Consider the following 17,644-nt stretch of genomic DNA (forward strand, 5'->3'; position numbering starts at 1 on the left):
CATTCAATCAAGTACTTGTAATGGTTATTGTTGGTCAATTTCAACATATTATATATCATTTTAAAGCTCAGGAAATGTATTTTCAAGCCCAATAAAGATATCAATATTCATTTTGGTCGACTTATTGTTGGTTTTGGGGTGGCACGTCACATATATTACCCTGGCTGTAGCTCCAGCTGCTCAAGGCGCTTGGTGCATTCAAGGAATTTATTTTGCCTGGTACCCATTCACTTCACCTGGGTTGAGTGCAGCACAATGTGGATATTTTATTTCTTGCTCATGGAAAACATGCTTTGGCTGAAATTCAAGCCCACGTCCCTCTCATTGAAAGATGAGATTCTTAATCACTAGACCACGACTCCCCCACAAAAAATTTTGAAATTGACATCTGATGTGAAACACACCAACTCAGCATTTTTAGTCCACAAAATTTGTAAATTATGTGGAAAAGATCATTCTTTTAACCCTAAACAGGCCGGGGGGGGGGGGGGGTTGAATCAACCCCCCCTCAACATTTTCTGCGATCATTCCGCCGCGCGAAATCTTTTGACCGCGCAACTCGCAGAGTTTATACTTTTAAGTCTCCTGCATCTTTTGAGACCAAATTTATGACGCCCGGGTACACGGTTCCGAAATTACGCAACATTTTGTAAGTGCATGTCAGACCAAAAATTGTTCCAAAACGTGATTTTGTGTACAAAGTCAATGCAAATTGAGTTATCTCATCTTATTCATAAAGATATGATTATTTTTACTTTAAACAGCTGAAATCAATTGATTTTAGCATAATTATGCTTCAAAAAGGTTGTGCAATAAATCTGGTGAAAAAAACAAAGAAAAACAAAAGGTTGATAAACAGAGAAATACATAAGAAATTCATAAAACAATAAAATACATAAGAAATTGATTTCCAAACCGAAGTTTTTTTCAATTGCGATTGTTAAGAATGCTACAAAAAATATTTTTACCAAAAATTAGCATTCTAGGAGCTTTATTTAGTGAATTAGAGCAAAAAGTATGATTTATGCATAAATTAGCATAATTAATTCATATAAAATAAAATCTCATTATTTTGGAATATTTTACCATACAGCCTTGTAGATAACATCGCACACTACCGGCGTGCAAATTTTTGCGGCGCTTGGCGGCCGAGATCTCAGGGGGGGTTGAATCAACCCCCCCCCCCCCCTGGCCACAGAACAGCCAAAAAAGCCCGGCCTAGTTAGGGTTAAGGAACATCTTTGAACAAAACGATGTTATGCAGTAGAGAATGGATGTATGAAACCTACTTTAAAGTTCATAATTCTTATTGAACATGTTGAAGGACTGGGGAGAAAGTGAAAAGGGAAGAGGATAGATAAAGACCCAGCCAAAATTCACCTATAATATGAAAAGAGTGACAGTGTGTTAGGGATGGAATGCATGTATTCAAACTCTCTCAAACTTTTTCCTAATAGACTATTAACCATCTTTAATTTGACATCAATATTTTTAAGACCAACACTCTACTCATTTGCTACAGAGAGGAGATTTAGTGGGAAGATCGGACACTCAAGGTGGCAAAGACTCTACCGATGGTCATCACTCTCTCCAGGGCGATCCTAACTCTCTAAATGTAGCCTTCAATGTCTCGATCCTCCGTTTTGGTTCATGGCCTATGCACGCGGTAGGGACTACGCTGAGACTCCCTGCTGTGTCAATGACGCCTGATGGCTTTCATTTTCATTTCCAACGTATGTGTGCCTCTCAGTTTTTTATTTTTCTTCCTTTGAATAGCGATGTTCGAAATATGAAATCTCTTTTATTTAATTTCATAATCAGTTGCTTACGTGTAAGTGGCTTAGTTTAAAAAGAAATCACATATATTAGGGGTGCTCTCAAAGCTTGCTGGAGTCTCTTGCTATTGACTATTTGATTTTATTTCTTCAAAATCTGAGGATACTGAATGAAGTTCAACTCCTTGGTGAATATGAAGTCTATGGACAAGCAAACTCGACATATTTAGTTAGCAGTAAATGTTAAGAACATCACACTGACAGGTGCTCGAGCTTTTGAAAACTATAATGACATTGCTGAAAAGATAATGCAGAATCCTGATATATAGTTTTGCAATTTTAATGTCAACTCTATTACATAAGCCAATGAACCACAAAAGATGTTAGTTGTTCCAAATGAATTCCAGTAGTATAATACATATAGAGCATAAAATTGCAGAAGAAAAAAAACTTGCTGAGCATCAACAATATGTATTTATGATAGTATTGTGTACCTGTTGATATTGATTCTGAGGATGTTTTTAAATTCCTTAAATGCAAGCAAGATGGACTTGGTTAATAGTGCATCCGATTTCACTATAATCAACATGTATGAATTTTCCATATGACATTATTGCTGATGCACAGAAAATGTATTTTTTGTTTTTATTTTGCGTAGAATCAACCCACAAATGTGGTAAGATTGAGCTGCTGGTAAAGGACATTGAGAAATGTGATCATTACCTGAGCGACGACGGCTTCTCAACGTTTTTCATCATGCCGACGCCTAACTTTTCTCAAGTTGTACGATCCCGTCTCTCCATGAATCGCAAGGTAGTGCACTTTGATCCTGGGAGTAAAGGTGAGTACTATGGTATCTTTGATGAGTCTCCTTTTTTCAGTTAGTTAATGATGTGAGTTCGAAAGGGCTGCGAAGAATGATGCTTTGCTGTAATGAGCTTCCACTCCTTTTCCGCTTTATATTGCACATGTCAAGTATTTACTTCAAATTTCATTTAAGCCGGTGATTGCAGGCGAATATTTCGACTTATTTCCAGGGAGCGAGAGATGTTTAATGCCATTGTGGCAAGATATAAAGACTACATGTACATGGGTTTTTCTGTACACCCTAGGATGGAGTACTTGAAATGCATATGTCATTACTGTGTGTCATTCATTGCAGAGGAGTATGAGAAGATGGTTGTGATTCGTTCTGCCCAGGAGCTACATGTCCATTCCTACAGGGAGAAGGTCCAAAAGGTGCTCGCCGCTATGGCTGAAAAGAGTGATAACTCTGGTATGAGTAAGTATATGAATTCCGGATGAACTACCATCAATGTCAGAATTTCAAAATGTTCCTTGTTACAAAGTAAATGTTGCTCACCTCCCCAACATTTTAGTTTCATGTTCTATTAACTTTGCTCATAATGGTTTGAATTCACAAAGGGAGACACCATGGTACAAAAACCATGGACTATGCAGATTTTGTGTACATAATTACACTTTTTCATCATGTACATTAAAAAAATTCCAATAATAAATGTGTGCGTTTGGCAGAGTGTGCTGAATTCATGCCTAAATGATCACAATAATACAGGAAATCTGCATTGTCCTTGGTTGTGTACCATGGTACAATAGATGTATGGTGATCTATAGTTTACTTAGATCACCACACCGGCCACATAACAGACTTCGTTCTAGTGGAGATACTACAATTTTACACATTCCTAGAGTTGTTTCAAAAGGGGGGAAGCTAGTTTGATTTTTGCGGTCCCAAATTATGGAATAGTTTACCAATTAACCTTCGATCATGTACTTCTGTTGAATCGTTTAAAAGACATTTGAAAACATTCTTAGTTTTGTTGTAGTGTAATTGTAATATTGGAGAGCAATTTGCATTAAGCGCATAGAGCAATTTTAATTGATTATGCGCTATATAAGTACCAATTTATTATTACTATTATTTATTGATAGAACTACCTTTGTGAATGCGTGCCAAAATGTTGCCGAGCTATACATCATGTGATGTCTATGACTCCTCGTGATAGTTACCCACAAAGAATGATAATGTGTCTATCTGCTTCTCTCTATGACTGTCATATCATAGATACGAAGCCAAGGAAAATTCTGTGTTTTCCATTAGATCAAGTGGCTATTTTGATCAATATTCAAACTACATCTTCTAAAGGTTTATTTATCATAATGGAGAGGTAGATATTCTCTAGAATAGTGCAAATAATCACTGTTGGTGAAGTTGATTAGCAAACTATCACCTACGAGGCAAGCTGGATGTAGCTATCTTTCCAAAACGAAGCTGGGAAAGATAGCGAGTACATCCAGCTTGCCGAGGAAGTGATAGTTTGCCTCGTCACCTGAAATCAAGAGGTGATTATATGCTTTATATTCTGCACCGTGAACCACTATAAACGATGAAACCGATATCCCTACGTCTCTATAAAAAGAATTTTGATTTTAAAAAAATTCAAAATTTCCTTTGAAAAAAATATATTGAGACGATTATGCTTGTTTTAATGCTAGCGCATATGTAAACTGTGTGTAAGCATCCGAGATCTTGCTCCAGCAAGATTTATACCTCACAAAGGAATTTTTCCGTCACAACAAAACATTCGAGGGGCAATGCACTTTTATTTTGCACAAAGGTTTACTGCTAGGACGTATGAACATTGCACGCGCACATTTAGATATTGCATGATCATCACAGCAGGTGATGCAGACCTGCCCACCAGTACGTTTTAGCCGTATTTAGTACGTTTTTGCAACCAAAATACGGCAGTACGTTTTTTCTTTGAAAAATACGTTTTTTTTATACTAAATCGTAATTTATTGAGAAAAATAATCTCTATATGTCTCTATTTCATAAAACGTACACAAATATGGTTATTAGATCAATGTTATTTCAGGTAACTTGTTTTTTTTTTCAATCATTTTGTTAAAACCAGGGTGACGATGTACACATGTTTTAATGTTTTTTTTTTTCATCTGCAAGAGCAGTGCGCATTTTAGCTTGCATGCAGCTTGAGCGCCGCGATGAGCGAGTGCGCCAAGCATTTTATTATGAAATACACTTTTTTGGGGAAAAATACAGTTTTTTTTACCACAGAATACAGTTTTTCATTCCCAGAGGTTGGCAGGTCTGGTGATGGAGAATAATGTACCAAAAGACTTGAGTGGCAATGACCTCTTCATTTTGCACGTACTCAAACCAATTCACAAAGCGTTATGACCCTATGGGCTGAAAATATTAGCGAAACACAAAAGTTCCATCACTGATTGATGGGGGAAACTACCCTTTATCACATGACTGACTTTAGACCAATCCTTTAGCAAGATTCTTAGTATGTGGAATATAATACATAATAAATCCCCCTTTCTTCCGTTAGGTTTGAAATTTGAGCCAATAGACAAGGCGAGGACCACTGCCCTCCTCGAATCCTCAACGAGACCCGAGATGAAGGGCACGGTCTTCATTACAAGGCCAAACAACGGTTCCCATGCAGCTACCCTCAATTCAGCTGACCGTCCAGTTTCCATTACCATGCAGCAACTCGCCAGGGTAGGGAGTGGTCAGGGTGCAATGGTCAAGACCAAAGCCAGCTCTGATGACCAGTTTGATAAGTAAGTGTGTTGCACCTTGATGGTTTGTGATACTAATCTGTTGGGAGTTCTTCTATTCATTTCATTTTACTGTCATCTATTCATTCCACTTTATTGTAGTTATACAAAGGGATACTTCCATAAGGGCAATATTCTCAATCAAGGACATCAAAGAATGAAAGATGGGATATTATTCATTTACCCAGGGTACTATGAATAGAAGAGCAGTGGAAGAGCCTTGGTGTAGTGGTTCTGGCTTTCGCCATGTAAACAGAGGGTTGTCTGTTCGTATCCCACCGCGGTCTAGCGTCCGTTGGCAAGGTGTTAATCCACACTTTGCTACTCTCAACCCAGGTGCTAAATGGGTACCCAGTAGGATGCGAAAGTTATTGTATGTTTGAATTTGCCAGCACAATTATGAGGCTGCGATGGATGCAAGGAATGCTCCCCAGGGAGTGGAAATTGTGCACTTATCGTGCAGGATTGAAATGAATCCAGTGACCGGGGTAATAATATGCTGTAAAGAGCTTTGAGCCATTCTGGGAAAAGCACTATATAAAACCTAGCTATTATTAATAGATGGAAAGTCTATTCAGAACTGTATTAATAGACAGGGAAGTCTATAAAGAAATATCCATAGTAAATTTATTTGATAGGGGGATTTGTACGTCATGGGAAGGGGGGGGGGGGGATTTTGTACATGAAGTGGAACTGTGTCATTCTTGGAGTTGGAAATCATTGTTTCTATTGTGAAATGCCTTGAGAATATTAATAATGTGGTGATCATGTGCAGTTCTTTAAATTATATTAAAAAATAATTTATACTCCACTTCTTTCAGTAAATTATTTGTGTATCCACCACCACCCAAGTTTGGTGGAATCACCGTGACAACAGAAGACAGAGACTGCCTTGAAGAAGGGGAATTCCTGAATGATGTCATCATTGATTTCTATCTAAAGTAAGTAAACAATTCAAGAACAAAAAATTAGAAATGGAAAAAAGGGTTTTAGTCGCTGTTTTTCACAAATTAAACTTCTTCTATTTCCATCTGTATCACATGGCCATCAATTCATATTTTCTAGCGTGCAATATAATAAGTGATGATCAGTCACTAGTTATATAATTTTGGCTGGCCATAACATAATGGCAATATATATCAAGCAACAATGATCTACACCATTATTACATAAAACAAATAATGCACAGTTTATCTTTTGTGGCTTGTTGTGATTATCCATGTTCAGTAACTTAGAAACACTGATGTCCTCTGTTCTGACACCCTTGGTCATTACCTCAGGCATGTTTGAGCCATTCCAAAGTTACCCCGGTGGGTATATTCGTACTAATACCCTTATTGATGTGCATTATTATACAAATAATGCACGTAAGTGCGTGCATGCAGGGCCAAATAATGAACAATGTGTGAGAAGAGCCAATGATTATACCGCACCAAGGTCCGCAGGGCCGCGAGTCGAACACAGAGTTATTATTTAGGTCCTCTATGCACAAGAATGTGTGTATTGTTTGTTTTATACAACCCCCCCCCCACCCATGTTACTGAGTTGCCCCAAATGCTATATTTGGTCTAAATTCTAGATAATTCGAGATCATTCGAGAACTCGCACTATCCTGCACTCTGATGTCAGAGTGCAGGATAGTGCATTTGGTATGATGTCAGAGTGCAGGATAGTGCATTTTGGATGCAATAGTGCAATTCGCTGAAAATCATGTGATCCAATTTGGACCAATCAGATTACAGAACATTCTTGGGAGTTGTATAATATATACTAACACATCATATTATGTTACTAGATACATTGTGATGGAGAAACTGAGTGATGTGGACCGGGAGAGGACCCATCTATTCAGCTGTTTCTTCTACAAGCGATTGCTGCAACAGGACACGCGAGGTAACATCTCGCCGGACCTCAACGGACTCACCCCGAAGGAGAAACGACATCAGAAGGTCAGGAAGTGGACTCGTCATGTCGATATCTTTGCCAAAGACTTCATCATAATTCCCATCAATGACTGGTGAGTAATAAAAAAATGTGTAGGTTTTTCAGACATGCCAACCGTTCCCTTTTTAGAGTATTTGTTCCTCTTTTTTGCTATGAATACACCAATACTTTTTTGTTTGATTTGTTACTTTTAAATTTTTTTTCAAATCATGGAGTATGTATTTTACACAGCCCGTGACACAAGTGCCTGTCAGACGGTCCCAGACCGGTAAAAATCACTGTCGGGCCAGTAACTTGTTGCATGAAAAGAACAAGTAAATTCTTGCCTACGAGCACATGTTTAAAAGAGTGAATTATCAAGTTTTCAAGTCGAGTCATTTCACGTGTTTTTTCACCAATCTCACTACAACAGGCCGGCGATTGCTACATTGAGGTATATTTTTAAAAATACTATTTTTTTGTCAAAAAATACTTTTTTTTCCTTCTAAGAATACTTTTTTTTATAGGAGGTTGGCAGGTTGGTTTTACAGATATTCATCAATCACATATGATTATTTATGGCTGGGACCGTCATTTAACATCATACCTGAAAGACATGACAAAGGGCTTGAACCTCAAACCTCTGCATCAATTCTTGATTTCCATTTTGTAGCTTGGATTACAGATGCACATCACAATGCACAGTTGTGCATGAGTACTGGTATAATATTCTTTGCCAATGTTTGCAGTGGTGACTTTTTTTTTATATTAATGGGGCTAGAGTGCAGGAGGTAAATTTTATTTTCATCACAGGGACTAATTTCCCTTTTCTTTTCATTCAAAATTGAATTTCTGTTGCACCAAATAGGAATTTGAAATCATTGGGGTTCTTTTGCACTTTACCAGGGCTATTTCTGGACATTTTGGGAATAAATCAACAAGTGCCCCCTGTGCATTATTTATTGTATTATTATGGTGACATATGCATGAATTGTTCACTATGAGATCATGTAAAAAATATGTATCAACATATTTTCGTGTGTGCTAATGGGGTATTTTTTTAAATCCTGTTTTCATTGCAGAAAACATAATGACGATAGACTTGAAAAAAAAGTGTTACAGAAGTGGAAACAAATAAGAATTGCTAATGGAAATATAGAAGAGATCAAGAGATGATACATCATTCCACATCATTTCACTCTTTCCAGTTACTGTATTTACTTTTTTACTGTATGTTTGTATATAATTGAAAATGAATGTGTTCATGTATTTTTTTAAAATATATATTTCAGTGCACATTGGTTTGTTGCAATCATCTGTTTTGCTGGGGATGTAATCAACATGAAGAAAGGAAACAGTAAATCTCCATCCCAATCCCCCAGCCCATCATCGTCAAATCAACCATCACCGGCATCAGCAGCATCGCCTGCCACACCCTCCCCCGCCACTCCATCACGGGCCACGCCCTCACCATCAGAACAGCCAGCCAATCATAATGTAGCCCTTAACCAAGCAGCCAATCACGGGAACCCAGGTGTCCAAGCGCCAGCATCTCAAATTTCTCAAGGCTCAAAGTCACCTTTAGGACAGTCCACACAGACAGTGCATGATACCAGCCAATCAGCCAATCGGATGGCAGAGGCTGCACATGTCGGCCAGCAACCAGCCACTCAGGGAAGCAATAGCACAAATGAGGAGGAGCCAATGGACACTTCAGAGAGTCCGGATGAAAGGATGGACGATCATGAAAGTGAAAGAACTACACGAGAGGTGAAAGACAATGCAAGTGACCCTTCAGACAATCCACTTAACAAGTCCTCAGGGAAGAGTACAGAAGCACTTAAAGCTTCAAACAGTACATCAGTTTCAGAAAAGGTGATTAATGATGCTGTCTGTCTTAAAGCTATCCTCAGTTTCGAATCATGAACTGATTCAAAATGGGTGTCACATTGAAAACAGGCAATGCTTGAGAAATATTGTATAACTCCCAGCAAGATGAACAAAGCTGTTTCATAAATTTCAGTTTCAAAAACTACTTTATTTAAAGCTCTATTGTTAATCCAGTTTATAAAGGATTAGGCATATAAATCATCCACATTTTCTAATTTTGTTGATTTTCTCATATATGGTGAATTCATTCATTAAGGCCACTTGTGTGAAAGTTCCCTAAATCATTATATTCTCTCATTTGGGTTATTTTCTATTATAAAAAAATTATGTGATACTGACAGAGGGTCATATGTAGGCCTACTCCTTTATTCTAGAACTCACCTGGGATGCCCATTTTCAGACAAAAGTTAAAAATTCCTATTTTTATTTTCTTCCATAAAAGCACATTTCTTGTGTGCAAGAGGCCTAAATCTCGACGATAAATTTCATAAAATTTTCAGTTCTGTGCATTATCCCATGGCCCTGTCTTACAAAGAGTTCCAATTGATCCGATCAACCACTACTATGGAAAGCCAGCAGCACCCACATTTAAAATCCTCTTTAAAAAAAAAACGTTTTCATAGATTTGTTATATGCTCATACATTCATCATTTTCTTGACAATTTTATTTCCTCTTTTTAGCAAGAATATTGTGCAAATTTCTGGTAGGAAAAATTATGACAATGATGAATTTCCATAAAGCTGAGGTTGATCGAATCATATATTCGTCATTGTCTTGACAATTCAGTGTGCTTCCTCTCTGTTTACAAATCACATTTGGAAAAGTTATGACAATGATGGATTTCCATATATCGCTGAGGTTGATCAAATCAATTGCAATTCTTTGTAAGATGGGGGCCCTGAATTACATGTCTTCATGCGTCCAATATATTCCCCCTTTTCGTAACCAATTCTCTGTAGGTTACGTCAGACAGTGCAATATCATCCAGCAAACCTCATCCAAAGACCCAACCGACCCAGTCGCCAGCTGTCAACGGAGGGGCAGCTGCAGCCAAAGGACATCTCCTGGACTTTGATTATCAGCAATACCATGTTGGAAAACAAAAGAACTTCAGGCAGTAAGTACTTATGCCAGTGATCGAGTGGATGTTTCAAAAAGCTGTTTCAGATATGCAAGACTTTACGCTAAAATTCGTGTGAAAAATAATTGCATTTAAGCTTGGCTTTTTCTGCACTTGGCATCTGGATTTGTTGATAAGATATGTTTTTTGGTTTCCCCAGCAGCAATAATGGCTTCATATTGAGTGTCAATTTTGTTTTTCTGTCTACTATTTTAGGCCATGTATCCTTGTCTTTGATTCGTTGGCTGGGCCACCGAGGAGAAATGTCATTGCTAAACTGAGAGAGTAAGTATAAATGAGCAGTTAATGAATGAACCTATTTGAAATCATTTTCATTGGGAGACTAATATATGGGAGGGTAGGATGTTGCCCATAAATGATTTGCAATCACTAGCAAATTTCAATTGCAAATATGGGTCCGGTTTCATAAAGACTTGTCATAATATCAAATGTACAATTTCTGTAACAAATTTACTATCAGCCAACCAGATTGAAGGATTTCAGTAGCTTTTAACTGTTATTGTAAAGTTGTTATAATAACAAGTTTTGTGATACGGACCCCTGTAAAAGATTGACTTGCAAGTCATTGCCATTTCCTTGCCTACCCTCTCACCCTCCTGATTATGATTAAAATTCAAGTTTAGATTATTGTTTACAAACAAAGGAAATTTCACAATTGTTTGCAAGAAACATGTATAAGCCAAACTTGTCTAATAGGAGAATTGCCAAGTGTGAACATTCCAACTTTGGCAAAAGGAAGCATGTGACACATCAGTCAAATTTGAGTTATTTTTGTTTCTTAAACACCCTTTGTTTGTTGCACGTTCAGGCAAAATTTGGGGAAGAAATTATCGTTCTATGGAAAGACATTGAAGAAAATATGCTGTTAAATTGCATTGACGCGTATGTAAGTGACAAATACACATTGTTCATTTACAACAAGTGATACTTTTGTAACTTGCTTCCTTTTGCCAAAGTACGGCAGAGATGTATAGTTTACCTTCAATGTTATGCCTCCAAACAAAATTTATTGACCATGGCCAGAAATCAATTAAAATAGATACTTAGCATCTTTTATTAGACATAATCCGTGGCTGTTGTAAAGAATGCTGGGACATAATCACAGGCAGTTAAAAACGTTTGTGATTGAAAAGTTAGGCTATGAATGGTAAGTTTGCATAACTATCTATTTAGACCCCGTTCTCATTACTCTTTTTAACTCTACTTTACGGGAGACCTGTTCAGGAAACCAGTTTGGAAGATCACTTTGCTAGCATCCCCATTTGATCACCTGAAAGTGGTTTTCAAAATCACTTCACGTAAAGCGATCTTGTTGCTATGGGAACGCTCTTGTGGGATGACACATTTCGCGCGAAATTCGAAATCGCATTGTAGGCATTCTACACACAGTGTCTAGAGTGTGAAGATCGCTTCCAAAGAATGGTTGTGACGTCACGCTAAAACCAGTTTTACGAGGCAAAGCGATCTTGAAATCTACATCGCTAGGTGGTTTTATGCACAGGTTTGGAAGATCGATTCTACCGTTTTTAGGAAGGTAGTGAGAATGGTGTCATATTTTTCTTTTAGCTACTTCAAAATATCACCGTGTGAACAAGCTCTTCCTGGAAAACCAGGATCTATGTTCATGAATCCGTCACAAAGCGAATGATTTGTGATCCACATTCCAGACAAAGAAGTCCCCGAGATGATATTTTCCCCAATTTTCATTTGATACAGCTATTTGACGATAGAATGGGAGAAAAAGAAAGGAGGAAAATGTGAGTTTACTACTGCCAACATGAAGGGCATGAATCCTAAGATACCTCAACAGAATAACTTCAGTGACTGTGGATTGTATGTCTGCCAGTATGTAGAAACTTTCTTTGAGGTAAGAATGAACATGTAGTCAATCTTTACATTGATATCCTTTTTTTTTTTTATTATAGGCTCCTTTATTTTGTCATGTCCTGTTGTTTTTTACGTTGAATAGTGTTCATTGATAAAAGAACATTAAAGCCTTTTCTGTTTAAAAAATTTATCTGTATAATTCACCTCTTCTCCCTGTGTTCTTATCTTTCTACCATTAAAAATGTACATCAACAGTTTGATGTGCCCATATATTGTGCAATATTTGAATTGAAATTCTGTCTGGAAATAGGTATTATTATTGTTTATGTTTTGAAAATGTTGCAATAGAAAGTTCAACAATATGCTTTGAATTGTATCTTTTGTACTGTATGCAAAATAAGCTCATCCAATTTGACTTTAAGGAAATTGAAGAATAACAAAAATTAATGAAGTAATTTTCAAGCTTTTTTAAAGCTTTGTGAAAAGAAAACCAACCATTGAATTTCAAATTCTTTCCTATTAAAGTGTTCCAATCAGTCGATAACACGTTCTGAAGTATGTGGTTGTAATGATTGTGCCTGAAAAACATGATTGTCAAGTTCAACAATTGGATTTATTATTTATTCAGCACATTATTTTCTGTATATGTGCTTTCTTTCAGAGCATCATTATTATTCTGTATTACATTACATTCATTTATTCAAAACTTAGGGCCGGGGAATTAGAAATCCAAAAGTTTATAATTGGCTACATGGGTATTTAATTTCTTGTTCAGGTCTGGAAATCTAATTATGATAGGAAATGGTTGTAAGCAATCCTACAGTGTTTGTCAGACACTAGAATGCTTATTTAGGACAAGAAAGTTTAATTGAAATAATTCGGGCTTGCTTGAAGTTATAATCGTTGTTTACTACATTCTTCTGTGGTAATTAACACAGGAAACATGTGGGATAACACAATTAACAGACAGGCATTTTCAATAATTTTTATGATCTCCATTTGCTCATTTCTCTGTAATAACATTTTACTCTGTTCAGTAAAAATTGTTTGGCAGATATCATTTATGATTTTTTTCTTCATAATTACATGTACGCATAACTTTTGTTTAATTCTGTGAACATTTTATTATTTTTGTTGTTATCAGTACCAGAGTTTATCGGTAAACATAGAATCTCATTCCTTCTTCTTGCAGAAACCAATCAGGAACTACCACTCACCAATGAGAGGTCTCCAGAACTGGTTCCCAGAGGAGGTGGTCGCTCGGAAACGACAAGAGATCTGTAACGCCATCAAGGCACTCCACGAGGCTTACAAAGCAAGGAGGTGACAAGAATCCAACCATTCCTTGCCCCTTCAGCATCCAAGGAAAGTCGTCCAACCATGGTCATTAAGAGATTAGAGAAAATATTGCATTTTGTAACAAATGTGTAATTGACTGTTGTGCACAACTAGAGGGTAATTTATTAAATTTGTCAGCTTGGACAATACCAGTGAAATCCTTGATTTTGATTGGCTGAGAAGCAGAGGGGAGCATTTCGTGAAAGGATTTGTCAGACGTTTTATCCTACAAGTCCTGTTTCATCCAACAGTTTAACTACTCAAGTAGTGACAGTGCCCCTCAACCAAGCAGAATCGAGGAAAGTTGTTGGATCCAACAATTTGTCAGATGACAATTGCTGATGGAACACTCCTCTTGTCTCTGACTGTTCCTACAGTGACTGTCAACGACCTGTCACAAGCTTCATTGAACAGTACCCGGGTCCTCATCTTACAAGGAATTCAGTTTGATCCTATCAATCGCAACTATGGAAAGCCACCAACACCATTCCCTTGGAGTCCTGTATTTATTTACCCTGCTGACTACTGAATTCATTCCATCATTCCCATAGGCTTTGCACTGGTACAAACTACTTCTGGGGCCCATTTCATAAAGAGTTACAACAGTTGCAACTTTGCCATTATGGCAACTACCATGGCAACGGGGCTCAGCAGCCAATCAAAATCAAGGTTACCATGGTAGTTGCCATAATGACAAAGTTGCAACTGTTGTAACTCTTTATGGTGGGTGTTTCATAAAGGTGTTCCTAAGTTAGGAATGACTGGTGAACCTTTCTTTCATGCTAATTAATCACCAATGTACATTTAATGGTGAATATCATTTACCACAAGAAAGGATCACCAGTCTTTCTTAAAGTCACTCTTAACTTCTGGACAACTTTTCGAAATGGCCCCCTGGAAGGCAGTGGCTTGTAATGTTTTCCAAATCAGTCATACAACCATTTATTTTGACCAATCAGCACCTTACTTTTTGTGTATGAAGAAAAAGAGCAAGCACATTGTTCTAGATAAAGAATCGTGACACTCTAGCTATTCATACTTGAGATCGAGTGGGCCAATCCCAACTTGTTGTAAGACAGGGCTCAGTTATGCCATATAGGAGCATAACGATACACATGGAAACGCCGCAGCTTTTAGTTTTCGCTATGCCTCGATTTTCAAAAATTCAATTTCCATTTACAATTGTTACAATCATTATGTGGATTATACTCTTTAAGGGCCATCCCTATTTCTTTTTATATTCAGTTTGTCTCCACGAAATTAATGAACAAATTGATTGTGTGTTCTAACTGATGTGAAATATACGCTATTACTCCTTTATCTTTATTCCTGTGGAAGTAATTTCCATGGAGGTAAATCTCTTGACGAACCCTTTAAGAAATGAATAACAAAACCCTTCATAACTAATGCGTAAGGAAATTGTCCATCTTAATCCTGAAAATCATACTTCTCGTGAGGAATTTGAAAGGTCCACAAAGAAAGTTTGTGATATGAGTCATTGTCACTCTAATTGCAATTTTTGGTATTGATATATAATCCAATCATCACAATTCATCTCGTCTTAATGCAAAATTCTAAAAAGAAATGGAAACGCTTATTATTAAATGTAATGTTTAGTTAATTAGATCTTATGATATATGAAATTGATCAGCTGTGTTGTGAGTCAGAATAGTTTTAGCCCCTTCCTCATGTGACCTCGAATCATCTTCACCCCCTCCTTCCCTCCTTATAGTTAAACCAATAATATATAGCATTTCATAGATAAGTATCAGCTAAATATGAGATGAAAAATGATAATAGAAATATAAGAGGTCATATATTTGAGAATTAATGAAATGCAATTCATTTTAGTTAACTTGGTATGACTTGATTACTCATTCTACTCAGTAAAAAAAATATTGTATTAAATTGAGTTTGGTTTCTGTCATAATGATTTAGTGGCAAGATGTTTTGAAATGTATTGTTAGGAATTGAAATTTGAATCATGGATTTATGAGTTTAAGGGTGAAACTTCACCTGATGAATAAATAGTGATACTTTCATTGAATTCCCTATTTTGTGACATTGCTGATATTGCAAAAAAAAAGAAATCCCACACCCAGACCTGTGGTCTAATATATTTTTGGTCAGCTTTGTATTCCAGTGAGATACAAGTAAAGAGTTCCAATTTTCACATAAGTAATCATCTTGTGACAATCAATACATTTTTTTGAAATCTTCAAATTGGCAATGAATTGCACGGCTCAAAATCATCAGATTGAGACATTAATTTATCTTTTTACAATATGATATTCTTCTTCTTCTCGCTTAGAATAATACTCAATATTTAATTTAATTAATTATGACGAGTTTTGTTTATTTATCACAATGTTAGAGAGTAGTCTTGTGCAGTTATTCAACTGCCTCACAAATTAATCACCCAAATATAACAATGTAGAGTAATAATAAATGTATTTAATAAATCCACTCATGGAAAAATAGTTGTTGAAATCCATGCTCAGTACAGTCAGTATGCATATATTATTTACAGGGTTTCTTCATGTAGGCTACGGGAACTGTATTCCACTGATAGAGCGCAGTAAGTGTCACAAGGTCATTGAACGTCATAGGAGCCAAATGTTGTGGAGGTTGGGAAAATACCCATATTCTGAACTCTATGTAAGCCATTGTTGAACTTTTTGCCAAAATCATGGAACGCCAAAATTATGAAAACTGGTTTGCTGTATGATTTCTTACATTTACTGTTGTCATTTGTAATACTTTAATAATAAGAATCTTATCTTATATAGTGCTTTTATGAGATCCATATCAAAGCACTTGATTGTGTAGAATATTTGAAATGTACAAACAAAAGTGAATTAGAAATTATATAACAAAAAATATCAAAAACTTTTTAATGTTTGCCGAAAAATAATGTACAAAAGATTCCTTGACAGCTTGTAATAATTTGAATTCCAAAATGAACTGATAACTATAAAACATCTATCTATAAAATCAAGGTTTGTGTCTCATTTGGTTTTCCATAGTTAAATGTGGGCCAATATGCTCTTCAAGCCTTTGCAGTTTATCTATTCTTCATTGCGCAGATGGTAATTAATATGTATCAAAGTTTGCAACTTGATAGATTTAGAATCAAAATTACTTTGCATCCCTTTTTTCAAATGAAAAAAAAAACTCTAGGAAATTTGCTTGTAGTTGACTTCGGTTTCAGGCAAGACTAATGTCAATGAAGCAGATTTACAAGCAAAGAACCACAGACAGAGTACTTTAGACTTGTCTACCACAGTGCGTTACCAGTATTTAGGATCCTGTATTTAATCATGGTCACACTTGATTGTTTGGAATACTTTTGCAGTGAATATTTATTGCAATCTAATTTATCTTCATTGGAATCTTTGCATTCTGCAATCAATTGCCAGTTTTATTTCTATATTGGCAGAGTTATTTTACCACTCACTTTAATGGTTAAAAACCTAATGGTCGTTGAGTGTTTGAAAATTCAGTTCAACTGTCTATTGTGTATAATAATATATGAAAAGTCCCACCATGAAAACCCCTTGTGAATGTCTGGTATAATTAATTCTACGATGAAAAAAAAAATGTATTCATAATTATAGTCTTTAGAATTTGTTGTATTTTGTTGTACTTTATAAGATATACATGGATATAATTTAACATGATCTGTAAAGCAAGTCTGTAGATTGGAGCTTTGATGATAAGAAAAAGAAGATACCAGTCATAAATACTGTATGTTATTGAGTCCAGAAAGAAATTTGTACTCGGAGTACATGTATGTTTTAAGTTATTAAATTTTATTCTGAATGCTTTTTAATTTAATTTGTCAAAATGTGAAATTTCAGTTTTATTTGAATTGTTTGTACCTTGAATATTCACCACCAATACAGAGTAAGTACATGTACATGAACGGCCATGCATAGAACCAGGTATATATGTCCTATTGATGGAAATCTTAGTTATATTATCCGTACGTAAGTATGTATTTGGAATCCAATTCAAAGGAGATCAGTGGAGCAGTTCATGAAGAGTTTAGTGAGCGATATTCACTGACTAACTTTCAGCCAATCAGATGCAAGGATTTTCAGTAGCTTTTAACATCTGTTAGTGAAAATCACCGAC

The 17,644-nt window shown here is 36.3% G+C and overlaps 1 protein-coding gene across 5 annotated transcripts in view; it reads left to right on the forward strand.

Moving 5' to 3' along the window:
- Window positions 1–17,344, forward strand: part of LOC129259507 (uncharacterized) — a 35,633-nt gene extending 18,289 nt beyond the window's left edge. For 2 of the 5 annotated variants that reach the window (XM_064098424.1, XM_064098423.1), the window contains exons 12-22: window positions 1,523–1,733; window positions 2,434–2,616; window positions 2,938–3,057; window positions 5,156–5,390; window positions 6,209–6,328; window positions 7,183–7,404; window positions 8,603–9,185; window positions 10,161–10,318; window positions 10,538–10,606; window positions 12,059–12,209; window positions 13,362–17,344. In XM_064098424.1, coding sequence (XP_063954494.1) covers window positions 1,523–1,733; window positions 2,434–2,616; window positions 2,938–3,057; window positions 5,156–5,390; window positions 6,209–6,328; window positions 7,183–7,404; window positions 8,603–9,185; window positions 10,161–10,318; window positions 10,538–10,606; window positions 12,059–12,209; window positions 13,362–13,496 — 2,187 coding nt within the window. In that variant the 3' untranslated portion in view covers window positions 13,497–17,344. The remainder of the gene's footprint in view (window positions 1–1,522; window positions 1,734–2,433; window positions 2,617–2,937; window positions 3,058–5,155; window positions 5,391–6,208; window positions 6,329–7,182; window positions 7,405–8,602; window positions 9,186–10,160; window positions 10,319–10,537; window positions 10,607–12,058; window positions 12,210–13,361) is intronic. The other 3 variants (XM_064098426.1, XM_064098425.1, XR_010293364.1) reach the window with 2 other exon arrangements.
- The last annotated feature ends 300 nt before the right edge of the window (window positions 17,345–17,644 follow it).

Source organism: Lytechinus pictus, chromosome 4, assembly GCF_037042905.1.
Source record: "Lytechinus pictus isolate F3 Inbred chromosome 4, Lp3.0, whole genome shotgun sequence".
Classification (NCBI taxonomy): Eukaryota; Metazoa; Echinodermata; class Echinoidea; order Temnopleuroida; family Toxopneustidae; genus Lytechinus; species Lytechinus pictus.